Source organism: Dromiciops gliroides, chromosome 2 (assembly GCF_019393635.1).
Source record: "Dromiciops gliroides isolate mDroGli1 chromosome 2, mDroGli1.pri, whole genome shotgun sequence".
Lineage (NCBI taxonomy): Eukaryota > Metazoa > Chordata > Mammalia > Microbiotheria > Microbiotheriidae > Dromiciops > Dromiciops gliroides.
This window is the reverse complement of record NC_057862.1, coordinates 637,910,533-637,937,064: the sequence shown is the minus strand read 5'-3', so window position 1 is coordinate 637,937,064 and position 26,532 is coordinate 637,910,533. Positions and strand designations below refer to the sequence as shown.

At 53.4% G+C, this 26,532-nt stretch overlaps 1 protein-coding gene across 2 annotated transcripts; it reads right to left on the bottom strand.

The window, feature by feature from the left end:
* Positions 1–37: 37 nt before the first annotated feature.
* CARMIL2 (capping protein regulator and myosin 1 linker 2) lies at positions 38–24,706 on the bottom strand. Of its 2 annotated transcripts, none has more exons than XM_043988954.1 (39): positions 24,626–24,706; positions 24,134–24,231; positions 23,851–23,901; positions 23,396–23,458; positions 21,706–21,830; positions 21,264–21,361; positions 19,730–19,800; positions 19,338–19,411; positions 18,556–18,631; positions 18,233–18,321; positions 18,020–18,114; positions 16,972–17,058; positions 16,692–16,804; positions 16,315–16,392; positions 15,931–16,007; positions 15,561–15,665; positions 15,024–15,093; positions 14,344–14,425; positions 13,875–13,971; positions 12,583–12,640; positions 12,252–12,424; positions 11,868–12,030; positions 11,654–11,752; positions 11,175–11,303; positions 10,351–10,464; positions 9,740–9,915; positions 9,530–9,617; positions 9,020–9,175; positions 7,904–7,970; positions 6,898–7,190; positions 4,123–4,223; positions 2,779–3,148; positions 2,552–2,674; positions 2,304–2,340; positions 2,007–2,078; positions 1,527–1,796; positions 610–690; positions 387–488; positions 38–262 (listed from the first exon to the last, which is right to left on the bottom strand). In XM_043988954.1, exons 1-39 carry the CDS (start codon positions 24,687–24,689, stop codon positions 102–104), a joined length of 4,446 nt encoding a protein of 1,481 aa, XP_043844889.1. In that variant the 5' UTR covers positions 24,690–24,706; the 3' UTR covers positions 38–101. The 2 variants fall into 2 exon arrangements, with proteins under 2 accessions (XP_043844889.1, XP_043844890.1); XM_043988955.1 differs by having other exon boundaries at positions 387–485; positions 24,626–24,704.
* Positions 24,707–26,532: the final 1,826 nt, after the last annotated feature.

Below are 26,532 nucleotides of genomic sequence, written 5' to 3'. Positions count from 1 at the left end.
TCTGAGCCCCCCTACCCCAGTGAGGCCACAGCTAGGCTGAGGTTTGAGTTTTTTAATAAAATAATCTCATGCGGCCAAAGGTGTGAAGGTGGAAGGTTGGGTTAGGGGCTGGGGCTGGGGGTGTCAGGGGCTTGACTGCCCACTCTTTGGTCTGTGGCTGGGGGAGGGGTGGTCAAGGGGACAGACTCCAGGCCGGCAGGCACCTCTGGGGACAGTTCATCTGGTGGCAGCAGCAGCCGGGGCTCTGTGCTCATGGCTGACCCTGTAGGTGGAAGCACACGGCATGATTGAGGCCTAGGCCTGACTCTGCTCCCCCCCATCCTAGCCCTTTGGCCTTGGTTTCTCCACTTGACACTTCCCCCCACCCCCAGTCCCTGCCTCTTTACCTAGACTCGGCGATGATGAGGGGTCCTCGACCCGGGGACGACGTTTGAGGACAGGAGAGCGATGTAGCCGCAGGGGCAAGTCTCTGATGGGAGACGTAGCTGCTTGGATGAAGGCAGGAGGGTTCTGGGTAACTCCCGGAGTTGGGGGTGATCCCAGCCCATCCCTCCTCTGTCCCAAGCACCCTGCTTTGGCGCATCCCTTCACTGCTGTCCCTGCTCTCACCTGCTGGGGCCTGGAGCTGTTCCTCATGCACAGATGCAGCTCTTCGGGTAGCCAAGACAGTTCGGGGCTTCAGGTGATTGTCTGGAGGTCATGGTGAGGACCAAATGAGATACACAAAGGGCTTTCACAGACTTTCAGAGTGAGCTCTAAATGCTGTCACTCATGATGAGGGCAGCTCTTCCTATGACGAACCATACTCGATTCTCGCTTCTTGGAACTGACCTCTCCCCATTCCCATGTGCACCATCATAACTCCAGCTCTCTTCTGGACTAGATTGCAAGTAGGTGTTCTCCCTCTCCAAATCAGGCAGATTGCCAGAGTGATTAATTCTCTTAGTGGCTCACCCAGAAGAAATCCCCTTCTCAGAATTTTCATTGGCTCTCCATTGCCCACAGCATCAGTTCCCCTCCCTGGTGAGCCTGGTGTGCTGCAAGGCCTTCCATGATGGAGCCTGTCTCCCACTGTGAGTTCCCCCAACCATCCAGCTGTCCCCAAGCATGGGCCCTATTTCTAGCTGTCCTGGCTCATATCACTGCTATCTGGAATCTCTATCTGCCCAATTCCTACTCATCCATCCATGACAGCTCATCTCTAGAGCTCTGTAAGTCTTGAAAAATGCATTCCCACCAACCATGGCTCCAAGAGAGACCCATTTTACAACTAGAACAGAGGCTAAAAGGTGCCCAAGTTCAAGGTCACCGCTCTGAGGCCTTTTAGATCCAGTTTGGGTGTAGAATAGTGAGGCTGTCTCCTGGCATGCATCATTCTCTACGTGTGTCATTAAATGTTCAACAACTGGCTTCCCATCTAGCCTGTGACCTTGAGGTGGGCAGGGACTCTTTCAGACTCTCGGGCCCCTCACCTAGCTGGTTGTTGTAAAATGAGGTTTTGATCTAGGGATGTCCCCTGCCCATACCTTCGCTCCTGCTTCCCAGGGCAGTGTCCTGAGTGAGCTGACCATTCCCAGCATTGCTGGCTCTTCGGGGGGACAACCGAGGGGATGGGATGGGACTGGGACAGGGGCTTGGGAAGCTGGGCTCAGGTTGTAGCAGGTTAGGGGAGGGTGTCCGGGGTCCTGGCCCGTCCCAGCCCCTCCCTCTGAGCTCTGCATTCAGTTGCCGGCCCAGGACCTTCCACGCCACAGGCTCCGGCCCCCGGCCTCCTGATCCTGGACGGCAGGATGAATCTGAGCAGGGAGAGTATGGGGGCAGAAGTCAGGAATGACCTGAACTCTCAGCCAATCATGCCTTCCCACCCAGACACCAAACTTTTCCCAGACAGATGGTAGGCACCTCCCCTGACTTCTGCTCTTGGGCGTCATGGAGCTAGGAGATGGTTTGGAGAGGGACATAGATGCCTATGCATTCTCCAGAGAAGTTGAGCCCTCACCACCTACCTGCAGATACTGAGTGCGTTCGGGACTTGAGGGAGAGGGGTGGTGACTCAGTCGAGCTGTCCATGATGTCTCCTGGAAAACCAGGGTTAGGCAGCTGAAACTCTGGTCTTGTCTTCCAACCTATATTCCCAAGGCTCCACCCCTCTTTCCATGAGCCCGTTTCTGCCCCCCTGCTCTTGGGGTGGGGCTAGGGGTGAGGAGGGAAGACTGCTGGCCAAGTTGGGAAGAGGGGCTTTGACCCAAACCTTAATAGAGGCACTCCCAGGCCTTCCAACTCCAAGCAGAGACCCCACTCACCATCTGAGCCGGCTTTCTTGATCTCCCCATCTTTGCTCTGGAGGAGAATGGGGAGAGTGAATGAGAGAGGTCCCCCCTCCTGCCCTCCTCCCAGTCACTCAAAGAGCCACTTGAACCCCCAACACAACATTCCCCAGAGTGACCAGTCACCCATAGGCCCCTTCCTCTGATCACACGGCCCCATATTCGCCCCTTCCCACCCTGGCCAGTGCTGGCCTGCTCAGCCCAGGGAAGCTCCTCCATCTCACCTGCTTCCTCTTGCTGTCACCTCCTCCACCTCCCCTGCCCACACCGATTCTCTGCAGCATGACGTGTACTCGCTGCTCGAAGGACGGAGGTATTTCTGTATCTCCTCGCTCCAATGGTCGACGCTGTGGGGGTTGAGAAGAGTCAGGGAGGCTCTGGGGGAGGGGGACAGGTACGGGCCCCCACCCACCCCCCGGGTCTCAGCTTGGGGGAAAGGGGGGGCCTTCACCTTCTCCTGCCGCCCACCTAGGGCCTCTTCGTCATCTGCAGAAAGCAGGATCATAGAATGAGCTTTGCCTTCTCTGGCGTAACGAGGCCGACTCCTACGGGCGGGATCCGGGGAGCGACTGGGAGCTCCCTCCACGGCCCCTTCCACTCCAGGTTCCTCTGCTCGGCCAGGCCGGCTAGGTGGGCGCAGAAGGTCGCTGAATGCAGTTTTTCGGGTTCGAGGAGGAGCCCCAGTGCTGGTGTCAGGCTCAGCCCTAGACCCCCGAGTTGACCGTGGCTTCTTGAAGGCAAAAAGGGTGCCCAGCTTTTTCCGGAGTGTTCGGGAGCTGATGGGGGTCCCCGGTTCAGGAACTGCATCCCTAGGGGACCACCTATGGGGACAGAGCCAAGTAGAATGGGGTGGCATCATAGGAGAGAGAGTTCCTAGTGTCCCTCTGATCTTAAGAGCAAGGGAGCTAACTGGGCCACGTGGGGTCCCTTCCAATCCAGAGCACTCCCACACCTGACTGATCCCAGACTGGCCACTTGGCTCACCTCTCCCAGCCCTGGTCAGCTGGAGCTCCAGCTACTCTTGACTTGGTCACACCAGGCCTGCCTAGACCTTCCTAACTTGGTCACTCCCAGCTGCAGCGATTCCCAGGCATGGTCCCTTCCAGTGCTAATTATTCTTAACTATTTCCTCTCAATCATGGTCTTTTCTAGCTCTAGAAACTTCCAACTGTAGTTACTCCCAGGCCTGGTTAATTCTGGGCTCAATACTTGGCACATAGTAGGTGCTTAATAAATGTGTTTATTGACCACTGACTGACTGACTGACATTCCTGGCTACTCCCAGAAACAGCCATTTCCATCCCCTTTGCCCCTGGCCTCAGACACTCATTCTCAGCAGTCCATAAGCATTTATTAATCGCCAACGTGTGAGACTCAAAGGTGGAGATTCAAAGAAACAAGGAGGCCAGTGTCATTGGATCAAATAGGGTGGGGTGGGGACAGAGGTGTAAGGAGTAAGAAGCTTGCACAGGAGGGACAGAGCCAGGTTATGAAAGGCTTTAAAAGCTGACCAGAACATTGTATGTTGGATCCTGGAGGTGATAGGAAGCCCCCGGAGTTGACTAAGCAGGGAGACGTGTTCATTTTGACTAGAATAGGTTGTTCAGTCCAAGATGTGGCGGTGACTAACCAAAGCCCTTTTCAGCCTGATGGCTCTCCAGGCCTGAAACCTCCAAGCCCCTTTCACTCCCCTGTCGGTACGCTCAGCCTCAAGCACATTTCCTACTCCTAGTCACGGTCCCTCCTGATTCCCTCTGCTCTCATCTCTGGTTGCTCCCCTCCCTGGGTCACTTACAGTCTCTCTTGGCGTATCAGCCTCTTGGAGAAGAACTCGTCGACACCTTCGTCCACCCGGGCATTGAGCCCATTTTCCTCCTCAGGCACAACGGGAGGTACCTGGGGGCACAGGGCACCTCAGGAACTCATCTAAGGCTCCTTCCCTCCCAGGCCAAATTCCTGGGCCAGGAAACCTGGAGCAGAAGCAGGTAGAGCCCCTGGCAGGGAGTGGCATGGCTAGTGCCCACCTTTCCCACCTCCTGGGGACCCCTGGAGTCTTAGTTCCTAGTTTCAATCTCCTCTAGTCTTGGGTAGGGCAGGGCTACCCAATCATCCCAGGTGCCAAGGGGTTAGGCTGGGATGGGGTGGAAAGATGGGTAAGAGAGAGACCATGAAAGATGCCCACATTTGCCGACATCACAATCATAAACACGGTCGAACACACGGCACCGGTCATAGACAGACAAAGGCATGTTGTCACACATGGTTATTCGCAGACATGCAGTCGCACACACAAGTTCGTCCTGGTCATGCATTCACATCCACTGTCACATTCGTGCCACCATTCACATACACCCACAGAGACAATCATACACAACCAAAGGTACATTCATACTCACAGAGTCACCCACGATTGCTACCTCCCCAGCACCCAGTTGGAAAGCATCCTTTGCTCTGAGCACCTCCCTGCGGCATCTCTTCCCCTCTATCCCCCCCACTCCCTCTTCTCTCCTCCTGCTGCGTCAGACTGCCTGGGGAGACTTCAGCCTTCTCTTTCCTACCACTTTCCCCTTCCTACTGATCGCTGCAGAGCCCCCCTGCTTAGCACCATTACATGACTGACCCACGTGGTGGATGAAGAGCCCCCAGTTACTCAGCAGCCCAAGTCTCCTTCCCACCCCTTCGATTCTTCTTGGCCCCAACCTTCAGCCTTCCCCTCAACTTCCCAGAGCTCTAGGCCAGGCAGGTGGGGGAGGGAGGGAAAAGGCAGGCAGCAGAGGGTAGGAACTACAGGGCATGGGAACCTTGGAGAGACAAGGATGAAGGGCCCTCTCCTTGGCAGTGCCCAAGGGCCTAGCTGCCTAGCTGTGGGGTAGGAAATGGTCCCACCCTTCTCACATCTGAAGCCCTAGGAGGGTCACGGGGACATAGCGGTTTCTGGCGGTGATTGGGTAGAGGTGAGGAGCTGGAAGAGGAAGGAGGCTTGGCTAGGCTGCCCAGAGCCCTAGAGGCGTCTCAAGGAAGCAAGTAGGCCCAAGGCTGGCTTCTTTTCCTCCCTTACACCTCAAACTCCCACCCACACAACGACCTGTTTTTATTTTTTTGTGGGGGGGTGTCGATTTCCTAGATTTCAGAGCCCCGAAAACTAGGCTCTGTCCTTTTCCTACTGCCCATGCCTAGCATCCCAGCCTAGTATCCATTGGTTCAGGAGATGAGTAGGAGGCAGGCAGAGCCTCTAGCATCTCTGGGTTGGCCGGGTCACTTGTCCTGTCCTATTAGTCTCCTTTCCTTCCTCCTTACCCATCCTCTCACCTCTGCTTAGGGTGAGCGGCCGGCCAGGCCTTGGAAGTGTGGCCAGGCTCCTTCATGTACACATCTCACTGTTTCCAGGAACACTTTGTCAGCTACCTGAATTCCTCCATTGCTCCCTAGGCCCTCCTCCCTGTATACAGGAGGCCAGGCCACCCCCATGTGTTGTAGCTCCTGCCCCCTGTTTCCTGCCTTCTTTCCCCCCTACCTGCCTGGCCCTGAGCTGTATTTCTGTGGGAAGATGAGGGGGAGGCTAGATGTTGAGCCCAAGAGGAGTTGGAGAGGGGGTTGAGAAAAGGAACAGGGAGTGACTGGGGAGCTTCGGCCAGGTGGGTCAGCCTTGCAAGGAGGTTAGGGTGGGTGTCAGAACCAGGACATAGCAACTTTGGGCACCTAAAACTGAAACCTTTCTCAGACTCTCCACTGGTCTCCAATCTCCACTCTCTTCACATACACACACATATACATGCACATACAATCATGTTCCCTGCCAGGGACATGGAGAAGACAGTCAAATACATGGTAACTAATATCCCCAAGGGTACATCCAACTCCACCCCCCCCATCAAGCCCCACGCAGTCACACCCACACCCACACACTGACACACACCCAGGCAGATTCAGAAAGACATTATGGACAGTTAGGCTGAAGTCCATGGACTCCGTCACATAGCCCTCCTCCACTTACACACATGCACAGTCACACATACATCTGCCCTCCATAGCCTTAAAGGGATGTACACATAGAATCCCACACATGCAGTTACACATCCAGTCTCCCAGTGGTCCACAGCTCCACTTGCACGCACACTACCTTCCACAAAGTCACAGCCTATTTTACATAGTCAGATGTACATAGTCGTGCATACAGAAATACTTTGCACACACAGACACAACTCCCCTCCCCCACCCTCACTAGCAACTCCCTTTCCCAGCTAATTAACCGTCCAGTTTCTTCCTGGTCCTGTCACCACAGCAACCCTGAGGGCCCCCCCCCCCATACTTCTGGGGGTAGGGTGTTGCCAGCTGGCAGGTTGGGTTGGCCGAAGAGAAGGAAGCCCCCCGGGGTGGGGGTTGGCCGTAGCGGCTCCAGGGGCATCCTGCACTCCCCACCCCCCTCCCCCATCCCTGGGCCAGGCAGCGCCAGGGGCATCCTGCATCCCCGGGCCGAGAAGCGCCAGGAGTATCTTGCCTGCATCCATCCCCGGCCGCTCCCTCCCCCTAACCCAACCCCTGCATCCCTGGGCCGCAGGGCCGGGCTCACCTGGACCTTGCTGGGAGGCTGGTGGTGACGGCGGCGGGGCCTTGGTCGGGCCCGGGTGGGGTGGTCCAGCGGCTGGTTGGCAAGCGGCAGGTCCATGTGGAGCTGCGGGACTGCGGAGAGCGGGGTCGGGACCGGGCCAGGCTGGGACGAGACCGGGGCGCTGCTGCTAAGTGACGGCCCCGCCCGCTGCCCGCTGGCCTCTGCATCCTCTCCCTGAGCCGCCAGCTCGGGCTCCGGCTCCGGCTCCGACTCCGGCTCCGGCTCCGGCTCCAGCTCCGGCTCCTCCGAGGGACCTGCGGGGAGGGGGGAAAGAGGACTGAGGGCAGTAACGGAGTGTGTGTGAGGGGTAGGGGGTGGGGGTGGGGGCGGGGAACCCCGCCCAGGGCGGAGGGAGAGGCACCTCCCCCTTTCAGCCCCTCTCCTCTCCGTCGGCCCGAGGGCGCTGTCCTGGGTGCTGAAAAAGCTCAGGCCTTGGCCCCCATAAGGGACTCAGCCACCATTCCCTGAGCTAGGAGAAGGGGTGGGAGGGGCGAACCTGGTCCTGGATGGGGGTGGGATGCTGGGCTGGGCTAGTAGCCCCCAGCCGGGAGAAAGGGCAGAACCACCAAAGGGCACCTCCCTCCCCCCACTCGGCATTCTCAGAGAATTTGAGCAGGTAGATGAGGCTGAGATCAGGTCCTCACTGGACACCCCCTCTCTACCCAGTTCTCCCCCTCACCTCCCAACCCTTATTCCCCAGTCATTCCCAGTGCTAGAGCCTGTGGTGTCCAGCTGATCAATAGTGGGGGGAGGGGGCCTGAACTGGCACTGTTATCCTCTGGGTTCTCTCCCATAGTTGTGCCGCTCATGACTCAGGGGTCCTGGAGGAAAAGGTGCCAGGGACTAAGTATTTGGGACTGAACAGAGTCCATGAAGCTATGAGCACAAAACTCTGTCTTCAAGGCTTGCCCTGAGGATTGGTATTCTCTGCAAAAACCCCTTTCTAGTTCAGGGGCCCAGGCCTTACTTCGAACAGCAGGGGTAGGCCGGATGCTCTGATTGTGTTTATTTCGTCTCCATTGGGCCACCTTGTCCTGGGGGTGGGGAGAGAGAAGGATAGAACCAGGCCTCAGCCCATCTGCCTCAGCACAGAAGGTCTCTGAGGGAGGAGGTGGGCAGAAGGTGGGGGCTCAGTTCATGCCTCCCTGAAGAATGGAGAATTCTGAGAGGCTCAGAATCCATAGTTAAGTCAGGGTCTGAGACCCTCTAGAGAGTCCAGGGGTTCTTCACCTGCACTTTGTGGATTTGTTTTAAAGAATATTTGGGGGAGGGAAGAATATTTTGATAAATATATTTCAATAGAATCTGTTTCTTTTGCAATCTTTTGTATTCTATTTTGAGCATTTAAAACCAGTATTCTGAGAAGGGGATTTATCAGACCACTGCCAAATGGGCCATGCCACAAGAAAGATTAAGATGTCCAGATCAGGGGCAGCTAGGTGGCGCAGTGGATAAAGCACTGGCCCTGGATTCAGGAGGACCTGAGTTCAAGTCGGGTCTCAGACACTTGACACTTACTAGCTGTGTGACCCTGGGCAAGTCACTTAACCCCCATTGCCCTGCCCCCCCCCAAAAGATGCCCAGATCAAATCCAACTCTTTCATTTGACAGATGGGGCAAATAAATCAGGAAGATGTTATTTTTAGGGTAGTCGCTGTGATCTGGGAGCAGGTGGAGCCCTGTATGGGAAATCTTGTATAAGTGGGTGGAAAGTAGCAGCATGGGCTGGTAGAGGAGAAAGGTGAAGTCACTTGGACATCCATTCTGGCTTATCTCCTCCAGGAGACCCAGGTCACAGATGTAATAAGTGGCAAAGCAGGGCCTTTACCCTGGGCCTCCTCTTGTTGGTTTTAGAGCTCAGAGATTTGGAGGTCTGATTGGCTTGAGAATTCAGATAATTTAGGAATTCACCAGTGGGAATCTGGGGGACTGGGAATTAGTCCTGTAATTTTAGATGATTGCTCATACAAGATGAACTGAGGGGTGGGGTCTGAGGCATGCCCTCCTCTCTTTGGAGAATTCAGAGCCTCAGGGGCTCTCCCTTGCTGGTGGGGAAGGGGAACCAGTGTAAGAAGCTACCTACCTCCCCCAGGGTAGAGAGGCCTTCGGTCTCCCCCTCTCCAGGACTTCTATCTCCCCTTGGTAGTAGAGTCCCATTCTTCCTGGCCCCCACCTCAGCACTGTCTGTCAGAAGTGGGGAAGGGGGTGCCTCTGGTGTGTGCTGGGACAAGCTTTCCACCTAAAACCAGTAAGACAGCGCCCTGACGTGGCTCCCCAAGACCACGGAACAGGGCAGAAGTGGCTGTCAATTCTTAGGTTCCGGTAGGCAGTTGGGTTCTGTCACTGTCCACTCCTCAGGGGGGCACTGCTCAATGGAAAGGACCAGGGACAAGAGGAAGCAGTGGGGGTGTTTGGTTCCATGTGGATCTCACTTGGTGACCCCCTCTAAAAGATTTGGTCATAGGAATGAGGAGAGTTGTGTAGACCCAACATCAGGTCCTCTCCTCTAATCCGGAGTCCTCTCTTTCGTTGTTAGCTCCTCCCGGCCAGTTCCTTCTCCTACCAAGGCTGCCCACCCATCCCCTGGGCTCACCAGTCGGTTCTGGGCGGCGCTCAGGTCCTCCACTACCTGGGCAATGATTCGCTCTGCAGCCGCCGCTGTGATGGACAGTCGGATCTCACTGGGAAAGATGGGAAATGGATTTGAAGATGGGGATCAAGGACATGGACCAGCCCCTCACTGCTGCATCACTCCCCCCCCCCCTTTTCTTCTTTCCCCAGAATCCCATGGGAAGAAGGCTACTTGAGTTTGCTGAAGGCATCATTGAGAAGCTGCTCCAAGAGTAGGCTGAGGCCCAGGTGGTCCTGCCGGCTGACCTGGCCTGAGATGGCACTACTCAGCTGCTCCCGTCGGCCGGCCTTCTGCATCACCCTCGGGCACAGGCTCTGGACTGTGTCCAGTGTGGCTTGCACAAAAGACTAAGGCACGGGCAGAGAATTAGAGGGCATGGAGGTCATATGAGTCGCAAAGAGGGGAGACCAGTTAGTTATGAAAGCATTTCCAGAGGGCACTGGGAAGCCTTAGAACTCCACAGGAGGAACAATAAGGGGCACTTCACTGACCCAGCTCTCGTCTTAAATTAGGGACATCCCTCATTCCTCCCCCTATTCTTTCAGGAATCAGCAGTCTGTGGTGAAAGCCATAGGCTTGGATTCTAAGGCAAAGAAAGGCAGTGACCCATCCCTTCACCGTGACTCTTTCCACAAATAAGATGGAGATAAGACTAGGCCCAAGCAGCATTCTTGGAAGACCTGTGCTCGGGTGGGCAGGTAGGGGAAGCCCTGTGCTTTTCGTCTTATGGGAATGGGTGGGAGGTCGGGGCATGGGCTGGCAGAGGGGAAAGCTGGGGTCACCTGGATCTCCTGGTGACAGGCCTGTCCCACCTCTTCCAGGAGGCCCTCTAGTTTCTGCTGCAGCTGGTTGTTGTGGTATGGGGAGTTGCCAGCCTCATATAGCACAGGCAGGATCTGGAGCGAAGGCAACATGGAGGAACCAGGGTGTGTGGAGGAAGGCTGGCTTCAGCCCAGGACCCCAGCCTAGACCCTGACACTCTGGCTTGGGGGTGGGGGGAGGACTGGCCTCAGCTGCTACCTTTGGTGATGTAGTTGGAATAGGACTGGGGGACTGGCAGGCAGGCAAGCAGGCAGATAGGCGGCACAGTGGTTAGGGCACCAGACTTAAGGTCAAGAAGACATGAATTCAAATTCTGTAGTGGATACTTATTGGCTCAGGGCAAATGACTTAAAGCTCTCTGGGTCTCAGTTTCCTCATCTGTAAATAATAGCATCTACCTCATAGTTTTGTTCTGAGGGTCAAATGAGTTAACATGTGAAATGTTCTGCTGCAAATTTTAATTATCGATATCTTTTTTTCCTTTTTTTTGGCAAGGCAATGAGTGTTAAGTGACTTGCCCAGGATCACACAGCTAGTAAGTGTCAAGTGTCTGAGGTCAGATTTGAACTCAGGTCCTCCTGAATCCAGGGCTAGCGCTTTATCCATTGCTCCCCCTAGCTGCCCCCTACTGCAAACCTTAGACTGATGGATCAATACTGACTATTATTATTATTATTATTATTATTATTAAAGAGAGAGGTTGCTGCTAGGCTCTCATTGAGTAGACCCTCAGTAGCTTGAAGCATGGATCGGATAGCAGAGGGGCTGGCGTGGGTGAACTCACACTGATGGAAAAATTAGCATCACGGATAGCTTCCTCAGCCTGGCGCAGGGCAGCCTCACCCCGAGGGCTGGGCCAGCAGCCCAGCAACTCCATGTGGTCCTGCACACTCAGGCACATTTCGTTCACCATCTGGGAGTGGGGGAAGATGCGTCTCTGACACCTGCTCCCTAAACCCCCCAAATCTTCACTTACCCCCAAGGACCTCTGTGTCCTGACCCTGGGTGACCCTTTTGTTTCTGAGAGTCAAGAGAAGGGGAGCTAGGGACAGGAAGATGAGAGAGGAGGGTCCAAGGGCAGGAGGGTTGGAGGCAATAGGGCAGAAGAGGGGGCATTTCTGTTCCCCTTGCCCCAGGACACCAAGGTCCAGACTGAGCCATCCATTTCGAACCTAGCCTAGCTCTGCCTGGCCCCTTCCCCTGGCACAGGAGAGGCACTAGGGAAGGGAACACAAGCCTAGGGGCTGTTGGTCCAGGCCTGACCTGTTCAGAAGATCGGGTGACAATTCCCTGCTGCAGGCGGAAGGCGTGGTCAGGCAGGGTTCTGTGTGTGTGATTATTCCTCAAGAGACAGGCCTGGATCTGGGGGGAGGATGGAGGAGTGCCACAGAGGGCCTGAGGCCCCTGCTTCTCTTCTGCCACCTTCCAGTCTGTGCCCCCTCACACATCCTCTCTCCTCCCTTCCCCCTCCCCAGACCTGGTGGATTGCATCCGAGGTTCGCTCTGGGTTGCTTCGGTAGGCCTGGGTCAGGTCACTCAGAGGCAGGGGCATGTTTTTCAGTGTGTGGTTCCTCTCTAGGGCATGAGCCACATCCAGGAACCCCTGAGCCGTGGTGTTGTTTCGGTCCCAGATTACAGTCCTAGGGGCCCAGAGTTGGAGGTGACAATGGGCAACAGGGAGACATCTCTGCTCGCTTCACCCCAGCTTCCTCCTGTCCCCTCTGCCCTCTGCCATGGTTCCTCCCTCCCCTGCCTTTGCTTCTTCTGTCTTTCTTTTTTTCTGGTCTTAAGTGACTCTGTCTTCCTTTCTGTACCCACCCTACCCTGACCCTTGTCCCTCCTGCCCCCCTGCCCCTCTCACCTGAGCTGGGTGTTGATCTGCAAGGCTTTAGCCAACATCTTGGCACCCGTGTCCCCCATGGCATTGCCACTGATGTCCAATGATGTCAGGCTAGGGTTGCTGCCCAGGGCATTCAGCAGAACACTGGTGCCCAGTTTCAGCTTTGACTCGGCCACGGAGAGAGACTGTAGAGGCTGGGTTTGTGGGAATAGGGGGGGTGACATTGACAGAGGATGGGGGGGTCACCAAAAGGATGCCAGTAGCAGGGGCCTTATGGTACCAGTAGGACACTGACTTCAAGCCTCTTATAACGTACCACTCAGTTGCTTCTGCCCCTTCCTTTCATACTCACACAGTCATCATCCTGGGTCAGCTGGACAATTCGGTGCAGCACATCCCCAAGGGACTCCCTGTGTGGGAAAAAGAGAGTGGGTGGGAGGCCCTAAGTTTAGCAGAGCAAATACTGGGAAGACAAAGGGCTTCAGATCTAGGGGATAAGGTGTAGGAGTGGGGTTCATTGTGGGTATGTTCTGGGTCCTCAGACTGAACCAGGGGCCACAGCTGATTAATTGAGCCCACTCATGTGAGGAAGGAACCACAGGGGCTTATGAAAGGGAACAACAGAAGGAGATGATGGTGGGATGGTATCAGACTGCAGAAGTAGGACATTTGTAAACTGTTAGATGGGATTCTTCTTTTTATTAGGCGACATGAACACAATCTTCGTTCCTTCTCTATTCTTGAGTGGGGACAGAAGTGATTTAGTTCATTGACTACATAAGGAATATGGGCAGAGCACCGGCAAGCCTGCTGTGCTGTTAGGAGAGAAGCCTTCCTGATTGGCTGAGAGTAAGCCTGGAATTGTTGAACAGGAGAACAAACTGACTCTTTGGGGCTCCAGATTGGTGTGTGGGAAGCTATTCTGGATTAAGGATCCAGAGGCATGTCACGGGTCATGCTAGGCCTGGAGAACTGTAGTTTTATCTTAGATTAGAAAACTTAGGTGCCATTAAGTCTGGGACTAGGTAGAGTTATTTTACCAACATGTCGAACAATCTAGGCTTTCTGTAGTTTTTCTGACTTCATAATCTCTTTTTTCCTTATACATAAACCCTACTACTTTTTTTTTTTTAATCTTCTGGGTCTCCATCCTCCAAACTGCAAGAGACACAGGGGATAGGACAGAGAGAACTGGGAAAGACAGTCAGACACAGCAATAGTGGCAGAGGAAAAGAGTCAGGAAGCCTCGGTTTGGGGGATCAGATCTCTGAACCAAGACATTAAGTAGATTAGAGCCCTGGGAAGAATCAGGAAGAACTTGGGCTTTCAACTGGGGATTCCATTCTCTGACAATTTTTTTTTTAATTGTGAAAGCTCTGAATATTGGTTTGAAATGACAGAATTGGGGCAGCTAGGTGGTGCAGTGGATAAAGCACCAGCCCTGGATTCAGGAGTACCTGAGTTCAAATCTGGCCTCAGACACTTGACACTCACTAGCTGTGTGACCCTGGGCAAGTCACTTAACCCCCCATTGCCCCGTAAAAAAAAAAAAGACAGAACTGATCAATTGACTCTGAGTCAATGAGGCTTAAGGGTCAACGTGGAATCCTCTATAAGGGTGTGGGGTTGGGGGGTGCACCTCACTTTGACTTAATGTTGAAGTTCTTCCCCAGAGCCACATGTCGGATGGACTTGCTCCTCCCGATGGCCAGCACCAAGGTTACCATGTCTGTGTCAAAACCTAGGGAACCAGCAATCACAGCTCAGCTGTCTGAGGAGAGGCAAGGAAAGGAGCCACGTGCTGTCCTCTGAGCCCCCCTCCCCCCAATGTAATTCTCAGCTCCAGAGCTGAGCATGCTCATTCCCTGAGGCAGTCAGAGAGGCAGCCGGTTCAACATTTCCCTCCCACCCCACACAGTCCCACTGCCAGTGGACAGGGTGCAGGAGGTGGGGAGAAGGGGAAGGGCTTGGGAGGCCCTGGGCTCAGAGCCTGGAGGGTAGTTGGGGGGCAGGACTTGGCCTTGGAATAGGGCTGTGACCATAGGGCAGAAAATATCCACTTGGGCCCGATGCTAAAGGGAGCCCCTCACTTCCCCACCTCCGGGGTTCTCACCGTTGTCAGACAAATCCAGGGTCCTCACTGAATTGATGTCAAAGATGAGGTCTTGAATCACCTGAGCACCGGCCGAACGAAGCTGTTGTGTGGTTGTTTGGGGGGGAGGCATACAGAGCACTGTCAGGGTCTCTCTTCCATCCCTCGGACTTGCCCAAGCACCCTTGAAGATGCTGAGGATCGCTTACCCTTACCCCACCTCCCCAGTCACTCAACAAGAAAAGCAGTAACTAGCATTAGATGCATGGGGCTTTGCCCCAGTGTTCCAACATGGTGTTTATGTCTTCTCTGAATTGACAACTACTCCTATGCCCCACCCAGATACCCTTTGGAGGTGTCAGGTCTGACCACCACCAGTTACCTTCATCAGGGGCCTGTCACCATGAAATCTCTCAGGGCCTCTCATTTTCCCTAATCCCCTTGGGCACATGGGTCAATACTCTGGGGGTATAGCCTATCTTTTTCGGACACAACTGTACCCAAAAGGTGAGACTGTCCCCCGTGCCAAATATATCTTTATTTCAGCTTAACCGGATTTTCCCTAGGCAGTCTTAGCTGGTTACGGCCCTGGCAGCAGGTCAAAGGCAGGGATAGCCCACAGCATCCTGGCCTGCCAGCTTGATGCTCTCGGGGCTGGAGGAACAGGGATACTGAGCAGGGCTTAGGGCCAGGGGCCTCACCTCACACGTGTTGAGGTCCAAGTGGATATCGGTGAGTTGAGTATTGAGGGCCAGGCCTTGAAGCAGGCTCCTGTAGAAGGGAGTAATAAGCATGAACATGGCTTGAATATTATGCCCATTTTATAGATGAGGAAATAGGGTGCAACCTGCTTATTCTGCGTTATGGACAGGGTTTGATCCCAGGTCTGATGACCCCAAGTCTACTGGGCTGCAGTGGAAAGGGAGCCCAGGTTTTAGAGTCAGAGGCCCTGAGTTCAAATCTGTCTTTGTCGCTTACTACCTGTGGGACTTTGAGCAAAATCACTTCTCCTGCCTGGGCCTCAGTTCCCTCCTCTGTAAAACGAGGGGGTGGCATCAGATGGACCTCTCAGGTCCCTTCCAACTCTAAATCTCTGGTGCTAGGATCCTTTTGGCCACCAGGAGCCACTAAGCATGTCCATCCCTCTTGGACAGAATAGACTGAGCCCTCCCTTGGAGGGCTGGATGTCTGCCTTCTGACCCAGGACTGGGAGGTGAAGGGAGCAGAGCATTACTCACCTGAGAGCCTCTGAAGGCAACTTGGTCCCTGCCAAGCCCACATGGCAGAGTGACCTTGCCTGGCTAAAGAATGAATGTAGTGAGGAGGGCACTGCCCGGCTCCTTCTGGGGGAAGAACGGAATGAAAGGAGGGAGTTGGGCATCAGGGAGGGACCTGCCCTCCCACCCAATTTCCCATCTTGGCGGCCCTTCCCCTAGGCCGTGGATACTAATTTGGCCTACCCTGGCCCTCGACTGACCCAGAGACAGACCCAGTCAGGTCTCCCTCTCTTCCTGGCCTGCCTCATTCAGGGGAGCTGAACTGAGCAGAGGTCAAATGCCCCCTCCTTCCTCTTCATTCCCAAGTTAAGAGGGGCCCTGCCCTTCTTACATGTGGGAGAAGACATTGTTGGAAGCATCGAGATGAGCGAGGTTGGCACAGCAACCTTGAGACAGTGCCCGGAACAGCTGGGAGGGGAAAGAAGAATGCTGGGGTGTCAGGTACCCACAGAGTACGAGTTCCTGTGGGCTCCAGTCCCAGGCCCGCATCCTATAGCATGGTCAGACTCTAGCTTCCTCAGCCCCTGGGGGTTCAGCACCAGCAAGCTCTGAGGGACTGATGTCCAGAACTGTCCAGATTTTCCTTCACAATGCCCAGCTCCACCACCCCCCACCAAGGATTATTCCAGCAGTCAAAGGGCACACTCCCTCCACTACCCCCCACCTCCCTCCCTCCCTCCCCAACACAGTGGGTGGGGCAGGACCCCTTCCTTACAGTATCCAGGGCACAGTCGGTCCCTGAGAGGTTTAGGTGGGTCACAGCATTGGGATGACTCAGGAAACTGTTTAGACCCTGGAAGGGCACAATTCTTCAGCAGGGACCCCCCGGACCTCCTTTCTGTAGCAACTGCCCCCCCACCCCATTGCTTTGATAGTCTGGTCTAACAGCAAGGACCCTGAAGAAAACTTGACTTTAGTCCTATTTCTGCCTTTGGGAGAGTCACTTTCACTTTCCAGGACTCAGTTTCTTCATCTGTAAAAATGGGAGAAGGTGAATGGTTCCTCTGAGATCCAAAAATTCCATAAGATCTAAGATCTAGGCTGTGACCCCACTGCGGGGAATCTTAGGGGTTAGAGGTCAGGATTACTCACTCCTTCATCCTCTGTGAGGCTCAGAGCCCCAGGATTTCCAGACAGGTCCAAGTGGGTTAGGGAGGAAGCAAAGGCAGAATTGGTGAGCAGGGCCTGGCCCAGGGCACTCATCCCTGGAAGAGGAGGGTGGGAGAGAAGGGGGGGGGCGGGGAGGAGGGGTGGAGAGGTCAGGAGGTGGGATCCATCTCTCTTCCCCACTCAGGGCCTGGAGGGGCCATTAAAACTCTGGGGTGGTCTCTTCCTCCCCACCCCCCCCTCTCCAGGCCTACCCCTTTCTCACCTTTGGCAGTCAGCCCTGTCCGAGAGAGGTTGAGCCTTGTCAGAGCCCGACGTCGTTTTTCCAGGTGGCGGCTGAGCGCTGTCACTCCTGACAATTGTAGGGAAAGACGGTGGATTCTTGGGGGGGGGGGGAGCAGGGACGGGGATGAGCATCTCACCCATCCAGAGCCGTACTGGTATCTTTGAGCTGCCAGTGGCCCAGGCAGGAAAGACCAGGCTCCGGGAGCACATCATTCGGGTTCCCAGAGCCCTTCCCTAAGAGACAGGGACTGCGCTCACCTCACCCAATGTCTAGCACAGTGGGTCAGTGCTCAGTCAGTCAAGAAGCATTTCTGAAACGCTTACAATGTGCCAGGCACTGAGGTGCCTGCCTTCCAAAAGCTTACATTCCGAAGGGAGAGACAACATACAAGAGACATATCCAGACAGCTAGGATGGGCATCTCAGAGGGAAGACACTGGCAGTGGGGGTCCCAGGGCCCTCTACCCAGCACAGCTGGGCATGTGGGGATAAATCTGAATGTGCTGGAGGCAGTAACACACACACACACACACACACACACACACACACACACACACACACACACACACACACACTTCATTCTCCCAGGACTCAATAGCCCCAGGAAGTGGACCCTGGTCCCAATTCTGGGCTTTTCTCTACATAGCAAGGTACAGTAAGGTGGTAGCTGGGAAAGAGTCAGGTGGGATGAGCCAGGCTCCTTTCCCCTGCTTCTCCTGTAACTGCGGGGGTGGGGGGAGTTGGTCCAAGGCAGAGAGGTGGTACCTTCCCAACTCACGCCCTTAGGTCCAGGGTCCCCCAGCGAGGCGAGTCGGGGTCAGGAGAGGGCATGGATGGGAGGGATCAAGAGAGGGGATGGGTTAGAGGGGAGGGAGCGGGACTGGTTTGGGGGGGCGGGGTGAGGGGGCGAGGCTAATGGCAGGCGTGAAAAAGGGGCGAGGACCGCGAGAGGGTGGCTACGAGGTCGGGGTGAAGGCCGTCAGGAGGGAGGGGCCCGAGAGGGTGTGGCCCGGGCTAGAGGCTGGTACCTCGGTCCTCCAGAGGGTTCCCTGCCAAGCTGAGCGCACTGAGAGCCGAACGGGGATGCTCCGCCAGGGACTGAGCCAAGCGCTGCGCAAAGTCCCTGGGAGGGCGAGACGCGGGGCGCTGGGACTCCCAGGCTTGCTCGGCGAGGGCCCCTTATCCTCGCTGCGCGCCCCGTCGCCCCCTCCTTCTGTCCCTCCTCTCCCCCACCCCCTCACCCCTTTAGGCCGCAGTTGTCCAGCACCAGCTCCTCCAACCTCGACGACTTGCTCAGCATGTAAAGGATCTGCTCGGACACCTCCAAGCTCTGGAGGGGGGACGTGGGGGGCCGGGGAGGGGTGGAGACAAGGGGGAAGGGCGACGTGTTCAGAGGCTCGAGAAGAGCCCTGACATTCTTTCTCTATGTAACGCCCCTCCACATTTCCATTGCCCTCGGTACAGTGCCTAGCATACAGTAGGGGTTTCATAAATGCTTTTTCCTTTCCTGGTGCTGTTCTTGCTGTTTTCTCCACCGCCCCCCCCCCCCCCAGTCACTCCTCACCAGCTTGAGGTCGGAGCAGGAGAGGCGGCTGAACCAAAGGTTGTACGACAAGGCAGCTACACTTATGGCCACGTCCCTGCGGAAAAGGGGGGGGGGCGTGTGCAATCAGTGCTGAGATCTGAGATGGGACAGAGCCTTAACTCCCTCCACCCCCGCAGTCACAGGAAAGGCAGCGGAAAGTCCAGGGGGCCTGGCTCACCCCACCTGGCTTTCCCAGCTACCGCTTTGTTGTACCCTTGGGGAAACGGGCCCAAAGATGGGGTGTTGCAGAAAGAGCATGGGTTTGGAGTCAGAAGTTGTTGTTCAGTCGTGTCCGACTCTTCATGACCCCATTTGGGGTTTTCTTGGCAAAGATACTGGAGATGTTTGTCATTTCCTTCTCCAGCTCATTTTACAGATGAGGAAACTGAGGCAAATAGAGTGAAGTGACTTGCCCGGGATCTCACAACTAGCCTCTGTCTGAGGCAGGATTTGAACTCAGGAAGAGGAGTCTTCCTGACTCCAAGCCCCACCTTCCTCCTGCATCACGTAGCTGCCCTTGGAGTCAGAAGACCTGAGTTCAAATCTTAACCTTGCTATTTATAACCTGTATAAGTTTGGGCAAAGTCATTTTCCTTCTCTAGGTCTGTTTTCTCATCTGTAGAAGTACTGGACAATCTCTAAGGTACCTTCCCGATCTAAATCCCATGATTTAGCTGGGTTCCTTCTAGACTTTTGGCTTCTTCTCAGCTTCCCCGCGCCCCGCCTCCCCTTTTAAGTACGTGTCCGGATCTTGCTCTCACCGGCTGTGCAGATGACTGAAATCTCTTAGGCTGAAGTTCCGACAGTCTTGACTATGGTAGATATTGTCCACGTCCTGTGAGTAAGTACACGGCGTCACCTCCAGGGTGTGGCTAGGTGCCTCCTGGGGTAGGGGGTGGGAGGACCCATCCCCCCCTTCCCTTCCCCTCCCCCCTCCAATTCTCACTGAATCCTGGAGGACTGAGATTCATCCTGGCCCCCACGATATCAAACTTCACAGAAATCATTACACCTCCTCCCCCATGGCCCATTTGGAAATTACTAGACACTAAACCCCATCAAGACAGGGACAGTATCTTAGCTACTTTGTGCCTAGCTCAAGCATCTGTAGACAGTAGGAACTTAATAATTGCTTGTTAGACTCTAGTCTCACCCATTGGATCTCTTCCCGGAATGGGAACCCATTATAGTCACACAGAGCAGCATAGGTCTCAGAGAATCCTCCTAGAGTCAGACAGGGACAATGACCATGTGGGGGTAGGGTGGGGAGAGGGGTATAGGAGACAGGTACCAGAGTGAGACAAGGAACAAGGTACAAATGTGGTGAGAAAGGGATGGAAAGACTCAGCACAGGATAGTGGTCAAGGCTGGGCCAAAGCTTCTACATTTAGTTCATGTGACATTTTATTTTCACCTCTCACTTGATGTACTTATTCAGTTTAATAAATTCACAAATTTATTAAGACCCTAATACATTGAAAACCTTGTTCTTGTTGTCTGGAATATTAAAAAACAAGTCGTTGACAATCTAATAGATTAAAAAGGTACTTTATAAATATTTTATTTTTAATACATATTATGATAATATTTTGATATTCAATATTTATCTAAGTTTAAATAAATGAATAATCCATTAATTAGTGTTTGATGATTTAATATTATTTTTATATTTCTAATAATTATTCTAATATTTCTATTTATAAATATAATATTATAACTAAACATTTTAAAATTAAAAAATGTTGACTGCTCAGGTTTGGAGAAATCCTAAGGCACCATGGGGGAAGGGAAGAGAAAGGAGGGGATGGGAGAGGAGGAGAAGAAGGGGAAGGGAAAGGAAGAAAGGAAAGAGAGAAGAGGTGGGCAGCTAGGTGGCACAGTGGATAGAGAACCAGCCCTGGAATCAGGAGGACCAGAGTTCAAATCGGGCCTCAGACACTTACTAGCTGTGTGACCCTGGGCAAGTCACTTAACCCCAACAAAAAAAAAAAGAGAGAGAGAGAGAAGAGGGGTACTAAGATCAGAGTTTATATTCCAACTCTGCCACTTGATAGCTATATGACCCTGGGCAAATCTGGATCTTAGCTTCCCCATCTGTAAAATGGGGGTAATATTTGTTCTATCTAGCCTCATATAGTTGTGAGGAATTTTGTTGCTCAGTCATATTCAACTCTTTGTGATTCCTCTTCTCCACCCCCACCCCCCTCCATATGGGGTTTTTCTTGGCAAAAATATTGGGAGAGGCTTGCCATTTCCTTCTTCGGCTCATTTGACAGATGAGGAAACAGGTAAACAGGGTTAAGTGACTTGCTCAGGGTCACACAGCTAGTAAGTGTCTGAGGCTAGATTTGAACTTGGGAGTCTTCCTGACTCCAAGACCAGGGCTCTCTATCCACTATGGCACCATCTAGCCGTCCTTTGTTGTAAGGAAAGGGCTTTATAAACCGGGAAGCTTGGGCAGCTAGGTGGCGCAGTGGATGGAGCACCGGCCCTGGAGTCAGGAGGACCTGAGTTCAAATCTGGCCTCAGACACTTGACACTTACTAGTTGTGTGACCCTGGGCAAGTCACTTAACCCCCATTGCCTAAAAAACAAAACAAAACAAAACAAAAAAAACCCCGGGAAGCTCTAAAGAACCTTCTTCTCAAAACCAGCCTAGACCCCTTGTTCCTCCCCAACCTCCTCACCACAGGGGCCAAGGTTGCCTAGTGTCACCTCCTCCATGGAGCTACTTCGTTTCTCCAGTCGGGCAAGCAGGGCTGAAGGAGACTTCCGGAACAGCTGCCTGAGAGGGGGGAGAGGGAAGCAAGAAACAGACCACCGGGGGCGGCTAGGTGGCGCAGTGGATGGAGCACCAGCCCTGGATTCAGGAGTACCTGAGTTCAAATCCGGCCTCAGACACTTGACACTTACTAGCTGTGTGACCCTGGGCAAGTCACTTAACCCCCATTGCCCCGCAAAAAAAAGAAAGAAAAAGAAACAGACCACCACCCATTCATGTGTGAGAGAAGCCCCTGCCTAGAGGGTCTTCCCTCCCTAGTGTGGGTCCTCAGCTCCAGCAAGGTGGGAGTGGGAATGAGGGGAAGGAAGGGGAAAATCCCTCTGGTCTTGCTCCCGGAATGCCCTCACCTGGGTGAAGTCTCCGGGAAGACTTTCCGGATGGACATGGCCATGTGTAAGGCCAACTGCTCCAGGGCCCCAAGAGCCGGCAGTTTCATCGTCAGCCTGGGCAGCAGCTCCAGCTCGATAATCACCTGAGGGTCAGAAAAGCTGATGCTCTCCCCTTCTGACAAATGGGTCAAAGCTGATGGAAGAGGCAGCTCCCAAAAGAAGAAACCCAGGCTATCAATAGTCAGGTGAAAAAATGCTCCACGTCATTTAATGATTAGAGAAACACAAATTAAAGCAACTCTGGAATTCCGCCTCTCAGCAATCAGATGGACAAAGCTGACAAAGCTAGAAAATGACAATTGTTGGAGGAGCTGGGGGAAAACAGGTGCCATGATAAGCATTGAACGGGGGAACTGCTGGAAAGCCATTTGCAACAATGGCCCCAAAGTCACTGATTTGTGCATATCCTTGACCTAGCAATGCTGCTGCTAGGCCTATACTCCAGCGAGGTCAAGGAAATAAGATAAAGGAACCATATGTACAAAAATATTTAAAATAACTCTTTTCATGATAGCAATGAACTGGAAACTAAGGGTGGGGGTGGGGGTAGTCCATCAGTTGTGGACTGGCTGAACAAATTGTGGCATTTGAGTGCAATGGAATACTAGTATAATGGGTAACCTGGGTTTCCCTGGGCATGCCAGTTCCAACGGGGAGATACCCTGGAAGTGCCTTCTGAGCATGCCTAGTTTGTCCCACTTAGAGCATCCTCTACCACTTGGGTGAGGGTAGCTTGCATCTTTTTTTTGGGGGGGGGCACAATGAGGGTTAAGTGACTTGTCCAAGTTCACACAGCTAGTAAGTGTCAAGTGCCTGAAGTCAGATTTGAACTCAAGTCCTTCTGAATCTAGGTAGCTTTGCATCTTTAAAACAGGAAAGGTTATGCTTATCACCCTGCTGCTCTTTTCTGCCATCCTAAACTGCTTTTCCCCTTGGAATAAAGACTCTACTAACTGAACCAGCGAGAGGAGAAGAATCAAAAGGCCCCTCAAGGGCAGCTCTGTGTTAGAACTGGACATGTCACACATAGTAAGAAATGATGAAAAGGATGTATTCAGAGAAACTTGGGACCAGGGGAAAGATTTATACGTCAACAACAGTATAAAGAGAAACACCCTTACAAGACTTAGGAACTGTGATTCATTCAATAACCAAGCAAGATTCCAGAGGCCCAATGATGAAACATGTCACTCACCCCCAGAGGGGCAGAATCAGGGCACAGAATCAGACTTAAAATTGTGGTCTGGGGACAATGTGGAAATTGGTTTTGCTTGACTATACATATTTTCTGCAAAGGTTTCTTTTTTCTTTTTTTTTTGGAGGGGATAAGGAGGAGAGGAAGAGAAAAATAAATTTTTGCCAATTGGAAGAAAATCAATTTAAAAGAATTGGCTGGGGGGCAGCTAGGTGGTGCAGTGGATAAAGCACTGGCCCTGGATTCAGGAGGACCTGAGTTCAAATCCCGCCTCAGACACTTGACACTAGCTGTGTCACCCTGGGCAAGTCACTTGACCCTCATTGCCCCACCCAAAAAAAAAAAAAAGAATTGGCTGGGAAGGGAGTTGGAAGAGGATTGATCGCCTCCCAAGTTGGTGGCAGCCTAGTCAGGGAATGCTGATTGGGGTGCCCCCGGGGAGCAGAGCCTCACCTGGGGGGGAGTCTCCTGAAGAACCATCTCTTTCACTTCCAAGTAACTGAATGTGCAGTACACCTATGGGAGGAATGCTGGCTTAGCTCAGCTCAGGTCCCCTGGTCCCCCCAAAGGTTTCCTGGCCAGGCTGAGAACACTGAAGGCCTAAAGGAGGGACTCAAGCCCTGTCCATCTTTGGCTCCCTCCATGACTATCCCTGTCTCCTGCTCATTGTCTCCTGCCATCCCCAAGCTCAGAGCTCGGGGCACAGTCTGGCAGAGCCTGGGCACACGGACCTGAGCGGCAGCAAGGAGTGAATCAGTCATTTTTGTTATACATAAAGTAGGGACTTGGTCGGTATGAATTCTTGTTTACGGAAATCCCCTGTTAACCTTGCCTGGCCCTGGGCCTAGGGGACAGAAACTCAGAGCTTGGGGGTTGGGGCTGGTGAAGGTTTGGGAGGGGGGACTCACCCGAAGTGGCAGAGAGGTGTGAAGCAAGTAGGCTCTCCAAGGCAGCAGTGCCTGAGGGCAGTGGGGTAGGAGAAAAGGGACCACCAGGAGGGGTGGGCCTCTGAGGCCCTGGCACCCCAGACTTCTCGATCAGTTCCCAGTCACAGCCTCTTTATCCATCCGCAGCCCCAGAAGCCCTTCCCTCACTTGGCCCCCTCCACTACACCCCCTCCCACCTGTCCCCTTTTCTTTTCTCCCCTCCCCCCAGAGTCCTCCCCACCCAGGCCCTTCCCACAAGCCCTACCAGCACCCGCTCTCTCTCTTCAGGCCCTTCTCTCTCATACATCTGGATAACCAGCAGTAGTTTGACTTCCTTAGGCCACAGAAATCTGGTGATTTCATCTGTGGGACCAGCCTTAGATGTCTGGTCTCTTCTTTGCCTCCCACTACATACAGCCCAGCCTAGACCAGGCCCCTGGGGGTCACCACAATCTAGGCTCCGCCCAACCTGGGGCAGGAGTTGCTGGGAGGGGAAGCACCAGGGCTCCCTGGTTCTGGGGTCTCAGGGGCTGGAGGATCATTTGGATTAGGGAAGGAGAAGCAGGAGGGTTGAAGAGACAGGAGAGGAGAGCCTTGAGCCACTTTCCCAAGGTCTGCTTCCCAGACAGTGAAGGAACTTGTAATGGGAGGGGGTGCTGGGAAGGAGTGTCTGGGAAGACCTGGCACGTGGTCCTCACCGTGATCTCCGAGGAAATTCTGCCGGGGGTCCAGCCTGTGGGGGAAAAGGAGAACTCACCTTGCAGCTCATAGGAGATGCCCTCAGGGGGCTGGGCCATTGGTGGAGGATGAGTCTGGGACATTGCAGAGCCAGCACTGGTGTGGTGTCAGCTAGCGACAGAGCAAATGATTAGTAGCACAGGAAGCCCGTGTCTTCCCCTGACCCCTTACCACCTGTTCTTCCTTCCGCAGAAGGTGAGAGTCGCTTCCTGCCCTCCACCCTCAGCTGCGACAGCCCCATGGGAGTGTAGGCTCCCCGGGGTTCCCACTCAACTGTCTCCTACGGTGACTGGTATAGAGGAAAAAACAAAATCAAGCATCCAATGGGCCTGGTTCAAATTCTCACCGCGCAAATTATTAATTATGTAACTGCTCTGGGACTTAGTTTCCTTATCTGTAAAATGAGTAGATTGTACTAGATCAGGGATTCTTAAGGCTAGGCCTGTGAGCTTGTTTTATTATGGATTTTGACAACTGTGTTATTTCAATGCAATATGCATTTTATTTGATGTCTTTAAAAACTTTTTCTGAGAAGAGATCCATCAGCTTCACCAGACTGCCAAAGAGGTCCATGACCCCCCAGAAGGGTTAAGAACCCCATGGATCAGGTAATCCATAGGTCCTTTTCAGCTCTAAATTTGGGTCAGGGGAGTCCAAGTCACCAGGGGCCAGCACGATCTGACCACTGGTGTCATAACCTCTAGTGGCTCCCACCATAGAGATACCTGACCAGGTCAGGATCATCCCTCTTTGGGAAGCCGCATGATTCTCCTCTTGAGAATACCCCCAAAAGGTTGGGGTGTTTCTAAAACATTCCTGTCCTTCCTCAACACCCCTTTGCCTCCCCAGAGCTGCAGTTCTCATTGGGAACACCAGAGGGAGCTGTCCACCCATTGATCAACCTGGTTCCAGCTTCCAAAGCCTCTTTGGGTTGGCTGCATCCTTCTCCTCCTCTGCATAAGGGAACAGAGGATGAAGAGGTGTGTGGATTGGCCGGAGCCTGAGGGATAGTGGAGGGTTTGAGCTGAGCTGGAATGCTGAGTTTATCCTTAGCTACACAGATCAAGAGCAGCAACTCCTCCCTGCAGCCCCCCATGGGGTCTCCCTCTCATTTAGGGACTGGATCATTTTTCATCTCTGGTATCTCTCACCTCCATTTCCTCCACTCCACTCCCAACAAATACCACCCCAGTTCAGGACAATGTCTCATCTCCCCAGGGCTATTTTAATACCCTAATTGGTCTTCCTGTTGCCAGTCTGTCCTTTCTCCAATCTATCTGTCACAGTTGGTTGAGGAAGTTTCCTAGTGGCTTCCCCAGTCCCTACCAAGTAAATAGAAGCTCATGATATTGACATTCAAGGCTCCTATGATCTGGCTCCAATTTACCTTTTCAACGTTCTTTTTTTTTTTTTTACACTGCTTTTTTTCCAATAGTTTATCTTTTTTGGGGGGGGTGAAGCAATTGGGGGTTAAGTGACTTGCCCAGGGTCACACAGCTAGTAAGTGTTAAGTGTCTAAGGCCGATTTGAACTCAGGTCCTCCTGAATCTATGGCCAGTGCTTTATCCACTGCGCCACCTAGCTGTCCCCCAATAGTTTATCTTTTTTTTTTTTTAATTTTTTTGCAGGGCAATGGGGGTTAAGTGACTTTCCCAGGGTCACACAGCTAGTTGTGTCAAGTGTCTGAGGCTGGATTTGAACTCAGGTACTCCTGAATCCAAGGCCAGTGCTTTATCCACTGCGCCACCTAGCTGTCCCCCAATAGTTTATCTTTTTTTTTTTTTTAATTTTTTTGCAGGGCAATGGGGGTTAAGTGACTTTCCCAGGGTCACACAGCTAGTTAAGTGTCAAGTGTCTGAGGCTGGATTTGAACTCAGGTACTCCTGAATCCAAGGCCAGTGCTTTATCCACTGCGCCACCTAGCTG